Genomic DNA, 13411 nt, shown 5'->3' with positions numbered 1-13411 from the left:
GTTGCATTGGTGTGGTTTATTTTGTTGCAAGGAGTTGCGAGTAGTTGCAGCTGGTGTGGTTTTGGCCTTAGGATTTAGAATAGTGGTTCTCAAAAATATCAGATAAACAAGCTCGCAGTGTGTCACTTTGTGTCAAAAGCTCTACGTCCTCCCGGTGGGGGCTCCTCACTGGCAGGTGAGCCACATAAATGTGTGTGGGGAGGAATCAACTGGCATAACGGCAAAATTAACAAAACAAAAAATAAATAAAGAACAGAAAACAGACAAAGATTGTTTGCTCATGACATTAACGATTATTTTACATTACATGTCTGTGCACTTGTCATGTTTCAATCATTAACATTATAACAATTATACATGTGGTAAATGCATGTTTCATAAGGGGGTGCTTAAGGAAACGCTATAACTGGTTATCCCCTGGGCAGCCATTCCTGAACGCAGCTGTTTTAGCACGTGGGTTTGAAGATGGCATGAATTTGACGCATCAGACATGACCATTTAATAGCCTACTTATTCTACTCCAAATCTCTTCGCTGAAAATAGCCGATCTACAAGCTCACAACAACATGTTTCATGATCGGCTATTTTCCCAGAATGTTTTCCTATGTTTGCCGAATTTTCACCTACTGTACTTCTAACATGCCCAGAATAGGGATGCGACGATTCGTGTGGTTAAGCAGAGAGACTGCTGATTCATATTTTATGAGTGACACCCTTACCTAGAATACTGAGTGCAAGCCAAATAGCATGAATGTCATTTGCAAGCTGTGACCAGCTCTTGGTTTGCATTTGAAGTTTTGAGCCAACTGACTGAGTGGCTTATGTTGCCGCGTGGCCTGGTCACAGCTAATAAACAGCATGACATTTCTTTAGTTTTTTTAAATACCTGCAAATAAGTTTTGTTTCTGGTTGTTGCACCCAGACACGTTCAATGTAAATCACACCTCTATCTCATCCTTGATTTGCTATACATTTTTTTTCTTTTTTTCCTCTTTTTTTCAGGTTTTATAGCTGGGCTGATGAAATTGCTTCCCAGTGCAGGTTTCAAGGAGCTCATTTCAATTCACTACATAAACAGCACAAGTGAAGAAAGAAAGACATGTGGTGTGTTAGAACTATGGTCTGCTCCTTTTCCCACTGTTTTATAAGGAGAGTAAAACAGACCTTTTGTAATCACATTTGGGTAGATGAATATACTACAGATGCAAAGCTTCAAAATGGGGCTATTCATTTTGGTTCAAGATGCAAGCTTAGTAGGCCTTAAGGTTATGTTGAATGATGAATTAGTTCCTGTAAAAGCACAAGTGAAATACCTTATTTGTAGAGGAATCTGGATTGTTGAAATTTGCCCTGAATGTACTGGATAGGGTCTCGTGTTTGACAAAATGTTTAGCTAGAACCTTGAGTGATTCTCTTCTCAAACTTTTCTGTATCAGGGCCCACATGGAAATCTCAAAAGCGTTTGTGGCCACCCCATCTGACCACATAAGTTAAGTGGTCAGATTGATGGGCTGCGTGGAGAATGTTTATTTTATTGATCAATCAAGTAATTGTGTTCCAGCTTGGAGCAATGGAACTAACACAGAATACTACTTCCTATTTAGCACAAATAGGGTAGGCAATTATAAGCTTTTAGCTTCAGCCTACACCTTTTCGGGCCACTCAAGTGTATAATGTATTGTTATACATGTGAAAGGTTCGAAATAAACTAAACTAAACTAAACAATTAGCAGTATCACAATGAAAACTCACTTTTCAAGATAAAAAAACAAACAAAAAACAATAGATGCATACTTTGCATGCATAAAGTGAGTGGCAAATCGAGTGGCAAAGTGAGTTTAACGTTGTTTAATGTCGTTTAATCCAAACAGATAGGACTTTTCATTTTCTGTTTGGATATATGGGCTGTCAAGGCCAGAAAATAGGTTTATAGAGGGTATATGCGCATGCATAAAGTGAGTGGCAAAGTGAGTTCAACGTCATTAACGTTGTTTAATGCAATCAGAAAGGACTTTTCTCTTTGGATGTATGTCAAGGCCAGAAAGTCGTTTTTTTTGCCACTTAGTAGGCGTTTCCGCATAACTTCCGGGTATGATGATGATGTCACGCGCATACCCTCGTTGAGAGCCATTATGTAATGTTACTTTTAGCCAATTCTTTCTTTCTTTTATCTTACTTTGACTTTGCCTGTACTTCTTTTTTTGAGAGTTTAACTTAACTCCCCAAAGTCAAGCTGCTCGGGAGTCCAGTCTGCTCAGAATAGACTAATCAGTGCCATAGTGGGTTTGGGCCCTCTGTCACACACCGGCACAGCAGAAGCCAATTCCAGGGTCACTCACTCAGTGTAGGCTGTCCAAGGCTCATACCATTATTCATGATGATGTCCCTACATTGTTGAGCGGTGCCTCCGCTCCAATACGCAGCTTCTGTCTGTCTGTCTGTCTGTCTGTATGTCCGAGCACTGAAAGCTGCAACACGGTAACTCTGTCACTTCTCGACCGTTTCGGATGCGGGGCGGCTCACCGGAACCGGGCCGGCCTCCTGGGCGTGTTCCTGGGGATCTGGATGTTGCGGGGACCCCCACACCGTACAGTAGCACCGCTCACTTCACACAGGTGTGATTTTAACTATACTGTATATGTTTTTCTTAAACAATCAGCCATGATTTGTGGGTTATCTGCACACCCTGTTCTATACACGTTACATATACAGTGCTTGTCTCCCTCTAAACAAAACACAAAAGTATACAGTGACAGAAAATATGGTGACAGCAAAAATACATACCTGTTCTGTCATTCACTGTCATTCCAAAAGTGCAGGGAATGGAATTCAGAGTCCAAAGGAAGGCAGTCCATTGTAGCAAGTTACTCATGTCTTGTCTGCTCTAGAAAGCAGGCTCCCTGCACACCTGTATACAAATACAAGAAATGCACACAGATCTTAAGCACAATAGAGCAAATCAGTAATCTGATTAAATTAAAAGATAGCCAAATATTTAGCCAGATTGACAACTGAAACAAATGCATCAAACTCGTTTAATCTCACAATCTTTCTGCATGGAATGGATAGCTCTAGGGTACATTTCAACCTTATCTAAGCCAAGATGCCATTTGGGCAATTAAACCTTCTATGTGCTTCAAGCACGTCATTATTCAGAGAAACCTGTACAATAATACAGACAAGGTCACAAGCAGTCGGATGATGAGTAGCCTACTCCCCAGGCCTCCAGGGCACCTCATCTTTAGCTTAATTGCAATGACACCTTGTGAAAAATCCAATCTCACCTCATCCCAAATATAATCAATAAAGATTTACTTTACAGAGAACCAGAATTACTCTCATAGTTCACTCCATGTACACCAAGTGTAAAAGTATTACCCTCCTAATATTGAGTTGCACTTCAGTCTAGTCTCATAATATGAGGCTTTATACCTGTCCTACACTGACATTGGACATGTCTAAAGCATGTTTTATGGTCCCTGTCAGGCAACCCTGCATTTTGAACCGACATAGTATACACCTGCTTAGTTCAATGCCGTTTGCTTTGCCATTTATACGTTTTAGTTTTGTCTGTTTTGACGGCGTCCCAATGGACATAATGTATACTACAAGTTGTTATTTTTCCACAATCAGTATTTTGTTCAAGGCCTTAGCTGACAATAAGCCCCCCAATTTGTAATTGTAAGAAAACACCTGCAGCTATATTGATAAATATAAATTAAATAACTTCTTTCAACCATTCCATATTGTATTCTATATTCACTCTAACAAGTCACCATGGAGAGTTTTAGAAGACTGAGTCATCTGTAGACCAACACTATTGCAGTAGTTTGTTCCGTTTTACTCAAGCAATGGCTCTGTAGCGGGTGCAATTCCTGCCTTCATCCTTGTCCATCATTCTTTTATAAGTAAACATTTATGCTAATCCCCAACATTTGTATTCTATTCTCATGATGGCTTCCTTTCCCGTGGGAGCAATGGATTCCAGAATTACAATTCCCTGGTCCGCAAGTCTCAATCCTTTGTCCAATGAATTGAAAAGCATGGCAATTCATATTCCTGGGTTTTCTCACTCACCATGTTCTGAACCTATAAGAGAATGTTTGTGGGAGATTCTGAAAATAGTTTGTGGCACCGGCTTTACGATCATAAAGGCTTTACATAACTCCATTTCTAATGGAGAAATGGTGTCACTCTCTCAATGGCATCTTAGAAATACTAGTAAACTCCATGCCATGCCCTATTAAAACTTAATTTTAATTTTTAACAACTTGTAGTGTGGCAACACTATTCCATTTGCCCACCACTTCTTCATACAGTATAGGATGCCATCTCTCATGTAGTGGTAAGCAGATTGTTTGATCGCTTCCCTTCCGCAGGACGGAATTACGTACATCACCTAATAATTCTTCCAGGTGGACTACAGAAATGAAACCTGAGACCGTACAGTAAGCTACAAGAAGAAGATGACCACTTTTATCATTAGACCACCTTGCTATCCTAAGTGTGTTGATTGATTATGTGGACTGTTGTGTTTCACAGACCAGACAAGTTTTAGAGCAGGGTTTCATCCCATACAAATAACCAATTATTGATGTCTTTAGTATCATTCAAATTAAGACAATATTGATATTGTTTACTTACTTATGCCTGTAGCCAAACTTTGGGCATGTGCTGACTATATTGTGGAAACAAAGAAAAGCTTTGCAGTCAAGCTGACTGTTGTTTTAAATACTAAAAATGTATAATAATTCTAATCAGTGAATTGTTATTAGACAATGAGTTGTATAAGTATATTATTATTAAAAGTGATGTGAATAATGTTTTGGACAAAACAAAACATTAAAGCTCTATAATATGTACAGTACAGTACAGTAATAATCACTGCTATAGAGCGTCGCAGTCCCGCCCCATTCATGACGACGAGCGGCCCAGAAGAGAATTTCCCATTCATTTTCCCCATAGACGAAAAAAGAAAAGAAAAAGTGTTGTACCCTGCCCTTTTTTCTACTTTATTTGTTCGGCCCAAAAAATTGTGTTTATTGTCATGAGTTGTCACCATCCGAGTTGGCTTTGTTCGAGGCTTACAGGTCTTTAAATAAATACTTTCTGGAACGTCTATAGGAAAATTGGAAATTCTCTTCCGGACTGCGACGTTCTATAGAGTGTTTGTTCAGTAGTAGGGGTCTCCCCACCTCTAGTCTCCAGCACTTTAGTAAACATAAAAAATACACTTTCAGCGGGGCTGACGATTTCATCCAATCAAGAGATCAAACTCATCTATCAGCATACATGTTATAGTGTTCCAGTTTTTTCTTTTTCTTTTGTTTCATCACTTCCAACTTCACTTCTTTATCCTGGCTGCATTCTGTATAAGTTCTCTCTCCTGATTGGATGAAATTGGTATCCTGACCTCAAGACAAATGTTATGTTTACTAAATAGCTGGAGAGATGGGGAGACCCATGTTAATGAACAACAAACAACTCTATAGCTATTATGATACTTAGGAGAATATACTGTCGAGCTATTTTAACACTTACAAAAAAAATCACAGTGCGTAGTATCAGTTCGATCTGACTGATAAGTACCTCAACTAATGGAATCAAATGTCCTGCTATGCAATGAAACAAATCCCAATTAGCCTAAGAAGCAATCCATTTGATTACTTTACCACACTGTAGATCACACTATTAGCATAAGGTAATGTAGTATCCTTGATTGTAGAAAATTCAAATTGACCTTGCAGTTTGATCAACTAAGACCAACAGTAAACTATTCGTTTTCATCATGACACTCTCTTTTACTCCTGTCCCTGCAGATAATTTCTCCATTATAACATATAATTAAAAAAAACAATAATAGCCTAATGACCCTAAAAAGTGAAAAGACCAAATCTCACACCACACACTACGAAACAACACAACTGTGTTGATTAAGCAAGCACAATACACTAGCATCCCACCACCACCATAGTACGATTCATGCAACACTAGAGAAGCAGGGGCCGCCCTACATGAAGATTACCTCAAAACAGTGTCAGCGTCCCCCCACCCCATGTGATATTTCACCTCAAGAGGTTGCATAGCTGGCTACCACTATCACCGCCATGTCATCCTCTGAGAATGATGCTGACATTGATACAGTCTACAACAGTGGTTCTCAAAGTGGGACCCACAGGGACCCCCAGTGGTCCTTGAGCGGGTTCCAGGGGGTCCCCAGCTAAATGACTGATATTTAGGAACTGAATGGACCCTTTGACAGGTCTGCAACTCTGAGAATGTTCACATGGAACCAAATGGACCCATGTTGTTCCATTTGTACACCCTCTCAGAGTTATTGGTGGGGTCTATGTCCTTAATGAATACAAAACTGGGGGTCCTTAAAATTATAAAGCTTTTGAACCATAAATGGTATATTGAGTGAGTAGCCCATATTTCTGATGTTGTAACAGCAACAAGCAGCCAACACATGTTTTGTATTCAACCTCCATGTCCTGTTTGAGCAGTAAAGTTATAAGGCACAGTATTTTGATCTCATTCATAATCATAAGTTATAATCAACTTCAGTCATGCAGTGAACAGGCAGCTGTACTTTGCTAAACTGATAGAACAGCATTAAGTTTCCACCTGCATGCGCTGCTACAGTTTCAATGAGCGGCCGCTGATTGGCTGAACGGTTTCATTTTTTAATAATTATTTGATCAAGTGATTAAGATTTTTTTCCTTCCATGTGTTCCCTAAAATGTCACTGCCGCCTGTTAACGCTAATTAAATGTTTAACCGTACACACAAGGAACATGCATAAATCTATTAGGCGGCGTGTGTCCCGTGGCAAACCTGACAAGTTAGAAAGCTTAGGAATCGGTCGGTGCGTAAAAGCCACTTTCGTGCCAAACAGCAAAAGAAAAGGTAGCCGGGGTTTTAGGTGGATTAACCGGGGTGAACATGCATATCGTTCAGTTTAACAGACGCGCTTTCTTTATTGTGTTATTTTTGTATGATTTTTTTATTTTTGTTAAAAGTATAAATTGATTCGGCTTTAAGCAGCGGTATACTTACTGTTGTAGAGAAAGTTTTCCCCCTCTAGCGCTAAAACAACCAAGTAAACAAACAGCGGAGAGGCATATTAATCCATATGATTACGATCAGTTTACAGTAAATCCCGGTGCCAAGACTTGGAAATAAAAGTCACAGTGGTGGTGATCGCCTGCTAGATCGCGGTCCTTATTAGTCGCACTGAAATGACCCACCCACTCTGTCATTATTACTAAAATGTATTGACACAGACTCCTCTGCAAACAGCATGGATAAGATAGTCAGATACACATCGCAACCTCTCACGTAGAGGGGGTGGGGGGGAGAGAAAAGCCCAGCAGAGTTTCAAGCACACTTGCTCCCTACTTAAAACCACGTGCGCAAAGTAAATAGCTCTTGTCATGCTTGCGTTCTTATCAATATTTCGGAATCTCTCATAAATTGCTCCATAGTGGACCACCTGTAAGTTAGCTAAGCCATAAAATACTGTAGATATTGCCCAGATTTGATTCCCCTGAAGTAAACGATCGAAATGTAGAATGAACAGTGCACACTCACTCACTACCGAGTACCGACCGGTACCGACCCAGAGATCATCCAGATCCAGGTATAAATTTGAAGGAAATAAACAATCTTACCAGTGACCAGTCTGTTATGTTTATGCTCCAAAAGGCGTGTTGGCAGTCAATGTTTTGTATTCATAAAGTGCGTTATCTAACATGGTTCGGCTGCCTACAGCTGTAGAAGCTAGGGCCTAATTCCATAGGAGCAGACTCGAGTCATCTATTTTTGTCAGAATGCCAGGACGTTTCGCAATAATTTGCGGCTATGCTTTCCCCAAGATTACAATTTGAGATGCTATGTCACTGCCGTATGGCGTTTGTCAAAACTGGAGGTCAATTAATATTGACAAGTTGTCCAATCCTTCCTGTGCGATGATGAAATTATATAGTGCACTGCCACTGACTGCAATCAATGTGTGGTCCGGGGACCCCTGGGGTCCTTGAGAGGGTTCCAAGTGGTCCCCATGCAGCTAAATGACTACCGTAACTCAGAGTGTAGTGTATACAAATGGATTGGAATTGGATACAAATGGACCCTTAATTGCTTGTTCGATTTGTATTTTGTCTCTCAAGGGGTCGCAGTGTCATTGTGGTCATATGTTGCCTGTGGTAGCAATAGGCCACAATAAACTTTGTAGGCTATTGAGTAAATAACAAAGTGTAAAAATATATATATATTTTTTTCTGAGCTTTATCATTATGTTAGACTTTGACCTTATAGACGTCTACTAAGATATCTAGAAGGTATCAAATATTTTCATGTCAAGCACCGCAAACTTGATATTATGCCCCCCACCATAAGATAATATTTCAGAGCATTTTACTTTTGGGGAGAGAGTGAAACATAGCCTTATAGGTTATAGCCTGTATTAATGAAATTTTGCTGCAGCCAGGATTGGGGGGGGGGGGGGGGGGGGGGGTCCCTCAATGACCTCTGGGAATCCCCAGACCCCACTTTGAGAAGCATTGTGGGGGGTAAAGTGGGTGTTTTCTTTCCCAACGTGTTTGAAACAATGCCCTGTTAAAGGCTTTGCATTTAGACAGAAACAGGTGTTCAGTTCAACCATGAGCTCAACAGTTGTTCACACACTACTTCTGCCCCCTCCATGAAAATAAAAACGAAAACTTTAGACCACTAAAAGGAAAGAAAGGACTTCTATTTTTTTTACAGTAAGCTAAATCGAGGGATAAAGGCTATAGCTAGTCTATAGTTCTTTATATCTGTCAGTCTCTCGCACACACACACGCACGCACACACACGGACGCACGCACACGCGCGCGCACACACACACACAGCGCGCGCGTGCTACTTGGCTGAATTAGCAATGCGTCACCACCTGGCCATATCCTACCTGTTCAGTGGGTGGGTGGGGGTGGCGTTGAGCGAAACATTTCGAATCAAATGAAAGACAAATAGGACATAGGAGCGGCTAGAATACTCAGTAAGCCTACTGGCTAGTGGCTACCTCTAGATATATCACATCAAATGTTAATGTAATATAGCGGCTATATTATATTTAAAAGAGAAAATAAAAACACCTCTTGTCTTGACGCTGCATGGCCGCTGGCCCGCTGGCTGCTCTAGTTGCGTAACTTGCGTTGAACTTCATCACACGCCAGGACTCAGGAGTCATGAGTCGTGGCAGCGGTGGCCGAACGGATAGCGGCGCGGTCTTGATACCGGAAGGTTCCTAGTTCGATTCAGCCGTCCGACACGTTAAAATTACCACCGCTGAAGTGCCCTTGAACAAGGCATTGAACCACTACGATGAAATGTGTTCTATGAGCAGGGCCTGGCTGGAAACAAGTTCTTGAGCTTAGCCCAGATACCCTGGGTAAATATAGATTTCATTTCATTTCATTTCATTTGTCAGGAGATGTTTTGAAAAGTGGCGCGAATCTGTCAGGGGAGTGCTCTGGTCTGGTCCTCAGATTGTGTGATGTATTGCTCCGCCCAGAGTCCCTCTGCCGGAGGTAGTAGTCCTTTCTATTCTTGTTTACCACATAGTCACTATAGTCACATACTATTTTATTGTATAAGTTTAGATGATCGATGTCCATGTTTCAACCATGCAATGGTTTAAACTAGCAATTACAATTTACAATTTAGGCATTTAGCAGACGCTCTTAATCCAGAGCGATTTACATTAAGCAATAACAAAAAGCATGGCATACATCACATATATAAAAAGTAGTTATCATGAATCATGCGTAAACTAAGAACGTAACAGTGGAGTATCTATGTAAACTATACATACTATACTATATAATATATTATACATGAGCAATGGTTCTGAAAGTGCATTCCAGGGACCCACAGCAGTCCATTTAGAAGGCTCTGGTGGGACAGAGGAGACAGCTTTATTTTCTTTCTATTATTTGTTTATTTTTTCCAGTTTTGTAACCTAACCTGCATTCACCCCATCTGTCAACATGTAAGCTAACTGGTACATTCCTGCACTCAATGAATACACAACCATGATGAATGCCACCTCTATTTTTGGTGTATGCTCATGTGTTTCTTTCAAACAACCCTATAGATTTGGCTGCAGCAATTGTGGTGTAGGATAATTATTATTAATTCATATTAATAATATCATCATACTCATTATCATTATTGAAACCACTCAAACTTCATCACTCAAACCTTTATTTATTCTCGAAAGACATTGAGGTTGCCCTAGTCATTTGCAGCGTTGCCGACATAAATAATTATAATTATGATTATAATTATAATTACCATTATGTATTCAAATGGCCTCCTCCATTTTTTCCCCCTCTACTCTACACCAAACTGATCCTGACTGTCTCTTTGCTGAAAATATGTACAAGCTCACAATTTGTGAGACTTATTTTCACTCACTGTTCTGCCCAGAACAGTGAGGGTTCACGCGGTTAAGATGCACTTGGAAACCTCATCATCAGCGATGGAACTTGAGGTCATCAGATATCATCAGCTCACTCAAGTGTCTGTCTCCATCAGATGGCTTTATCCAGGTATAGATTAGGTGAAAGCCTGTCCTTCAGTGGTGGCAAAAGTAGGCTACTCAGACTTAAAGCTGCACTATGTAACTGTCCTCTTCTAAACCTGGAATTGAACCCAGGCAGTTTCCTAGGCAAGAGCCTTTTTTACCATTGAGCCTGCCTGCTTGCTCAGGGGATACATTTGACCATTAGGTCAAAATTTGTGTCAGATCCTGTGAGACATGACCTTTGATCTACCCCAAAAGTTATATTTTATTACTCTAGTCTACTGATTGGACAAAATTACATTTTATTCATTAAAAATGTCACATAGTGTTGTTTTAAGTAAAAGTAGCAATACCAGTATAAAATAGGTCTACTTTGTTAGGCCTAGAAGTAAAAATCCTGCATTACAATTCTTACTAAGTATTTTACTAGTACAAAGTTAATACCATATGCATAGGCCTATACTAGTAAAACTAAAACTGCTCCTTATACCCATTTCATCACAATAATTGGACGACAATTACTGACCAGAATCTCTATTTTAGCCCTTTTCTGATAATAATGTGATGGATTGCAAAGTACAGCATTTTGCTTTTGAGATGTATAGTGGGGTAGGGTTTGAAAGTGTAGCTCTAAATTGTAGGCTATTCACATATACAGTTATTGAGTAAATGTCCTTATGTTACTTTTCACCACTGGTACCCTTGTGACATGCTTCCCCCTATTAATCCTGTTGTTGTGAGTCCAACTCCAAGCCCATGTTGAGGCTCATTAGTTCTGTATGCCACAGCATGCCATGCTGTAGAAGGATAGTCCTGCAAAGCCTTTCAGTCCTGCTTGCTACCTGCCTGATACTCACCAGCAGTATGAGTAGTATACTTGTATATTTTAAGTAAAAGTAGTAAAGCCAGCATAAACTAAGCCTACTCTGTAACGGTCTGTGTTCAAAATGTTACTCGAGTAATCATGTTGGCATCAAGTAAAGTACAAAAGTCAGTCCATTTTTATCAAAAGTAGCAGATTTACAAGCTCACAACGTGGCATGTTTTTGACTAGCCATTAGCCAAAGCAGAAAACAGGGCTTACTTACTAAGTAGGTTAGTAAAATAGCCTATGTAGTAACTAAAGCTGTCAAATAAATGTAGTGGAGTGTAAAAATACAATATTTGCCACTGTGATGTAAAAAGTAGGCTACTAAATGTAGGCCTACTTAGTTACTGTCCACCACAGCTCATGCACCAACCAGCCTCTCCTCGTCTATTTCCCCTCAAATGTCTCCTCCAGGCATCCTTAGGGACAGTCAGCTCTAACATAAAGATGCGCTTGGTCGGTTTTGGCACAAAATATTTCCGGTCACAGCAATCTGTGACCGAGCCAGTATTGCAGGTCCGCATGGGCAGCAGCAGGCAATGCTGGATAGAAGAAAGAAGGTCCACAGAAGAATTACTGGCAGTGACAAAGGCATTATTATTTGGCACCATGCAGCTCTGTGGAAGGCATCAGTGTGATCCAGGCTGATCTCGATTGTTCTTCTGACAAGCTGCTGCACATCAAATACATTCAAACCACATGTTAAATTAAATGACCATGCATCCACACCACACACAGTCACTACAGCTATGGATATATTAAAAACATTCTAGAGTCACACCACAACTACAGAATAACAACAAAAGTAGTGAATTCTAAGTAGTTTGTTAGTGTTAGAGTTAGAGAGTTAGAGACGAGTTAAACTTGTGTGGGTGGCCCTTATACACTAGCATCCCAATTCTGGGCATGTCATAATAGACGAACAATCGGGGGAGATAGCAGATCTTTTTTTTAAGATGATGAGCTTTGGTGTAGTAGACTCAAGTAGAGGGTTAAAAGGAAGTGAGCCAACCAGGGACACCAGTCAATGAACCATAAAGGGATCAAGCGGTTAAGGCACATTTTCTTTGAATTGAATACCCACATGACACCGACTGAAGAGCACTGTACAAGACCAAAAGACAGGAAAAACTAAATGAATAAAAACATTTGAAAGTAGCCTACTATCAAATAATACACTGGGAAAATTATATGGTGACTTATTGTGACAACTAACTATAATGTCAGTGTGACAGGCAGGCTCAATAATGGTGGTTTACATTTTACAGTACGATTCAGAACCATGCAGCTAGTAGAGCTACAGTAGCCTATGCTGCTTGCCATGCTGCTGTGGTATATAAACAGATGCATTTGAAACTGTATTGCTACACAGAACAAACAGGGGAGAGCCAATGTAATGCATTGTTCGGACAGAGGCTCTCCCTGGGCGTGTGGGGGGAAGGCTGGGCTGATGTATCCTGCGCACATCTTCACAACAGGTATGATGTACTGAAGTCACGTCAAGCTCAGAGTCTAATTAGTTTGACTCAGGCCAGGTGTTGCTTAAATGAGCCATCACCCACCCTACAGTGAGATGTTGCTTTTCACTTTTGGCCTTCATTTTTTGGCATTTCAGCATAAAGGTCTCAACAAGAGACACCCACTGGGCTTACCACGAGTCCATTAGTCCAGGGATGTCAAGTTGCATTACCTATCCAGGGTGTAAGCACTGATGGCCTAATTACTATATGACACAGATGAAAAACCACCTCAGCAATAAACAGTATCCACCAAGTACAGTATACTGGACCCAGAAGGCTACTAGACAAATCTGACAGCAGGGCCAGGGTGGGTGAGGGGACACATTCTTATCACACATTCTTATCACATAGGCAGGCATTAAAAATAAACGTTTGTCATTTCATTCATTTTAACACACTTTTAGATTAACACAATAGCACAAACAGACACAAACAAAACCTTAATTCACTTTA

The 13411-nt window shown here is 40.4% G+C and overlaps 1 protein-coding gene across 1 annotated transcript in view; it reads right to left on the bottom strand.

Moving 5' to 3' along the window:
- The window catches only part of col19a1 (collagen, type XIX, alpha 1), a gene marked incomplete at its 3' end in the record, with an annotated part of 69656 nt that extends 62377 nt beyond the window's left edge, over window positions 1-7279 (bottom strand). The window contains exons 1-2 of the mRNA XM_079511807.1: window positions 7060-7279; window positions 2785-2908 (exon numbers count right to left, since the gene is read on the bottom strand). Of these exons, the coding sequence (XP_079367933.1) occupies window positions 2785-2872 (88 nt within the window). The 5' untranslated portion in view covers window positions 2873-2908; window positions 7060-7279. The remainder of the gene's footprint in view (window positions 1-2784; window positions 2909-7059) is intronic.
- Between the last annotated feature and the right edge of the window lie 6132 nt (window positions 7280-13411).

Source organism: Electrona antarctica (genome assembly GCF_951216825.1).
Source record: "Electrona antarctica genome assembly, chromosome: 10".
Taxonomy (NCBI): domain Eukaryota; kingdom Metazoa; phylum Chordata; class Actinopteri; order Myctophiformes; family Myctophidae; genus Electrona; species Electrona antarctica.
This window is presented reverse-complemented; position numbering and strand designations above follow the sequence as displayed.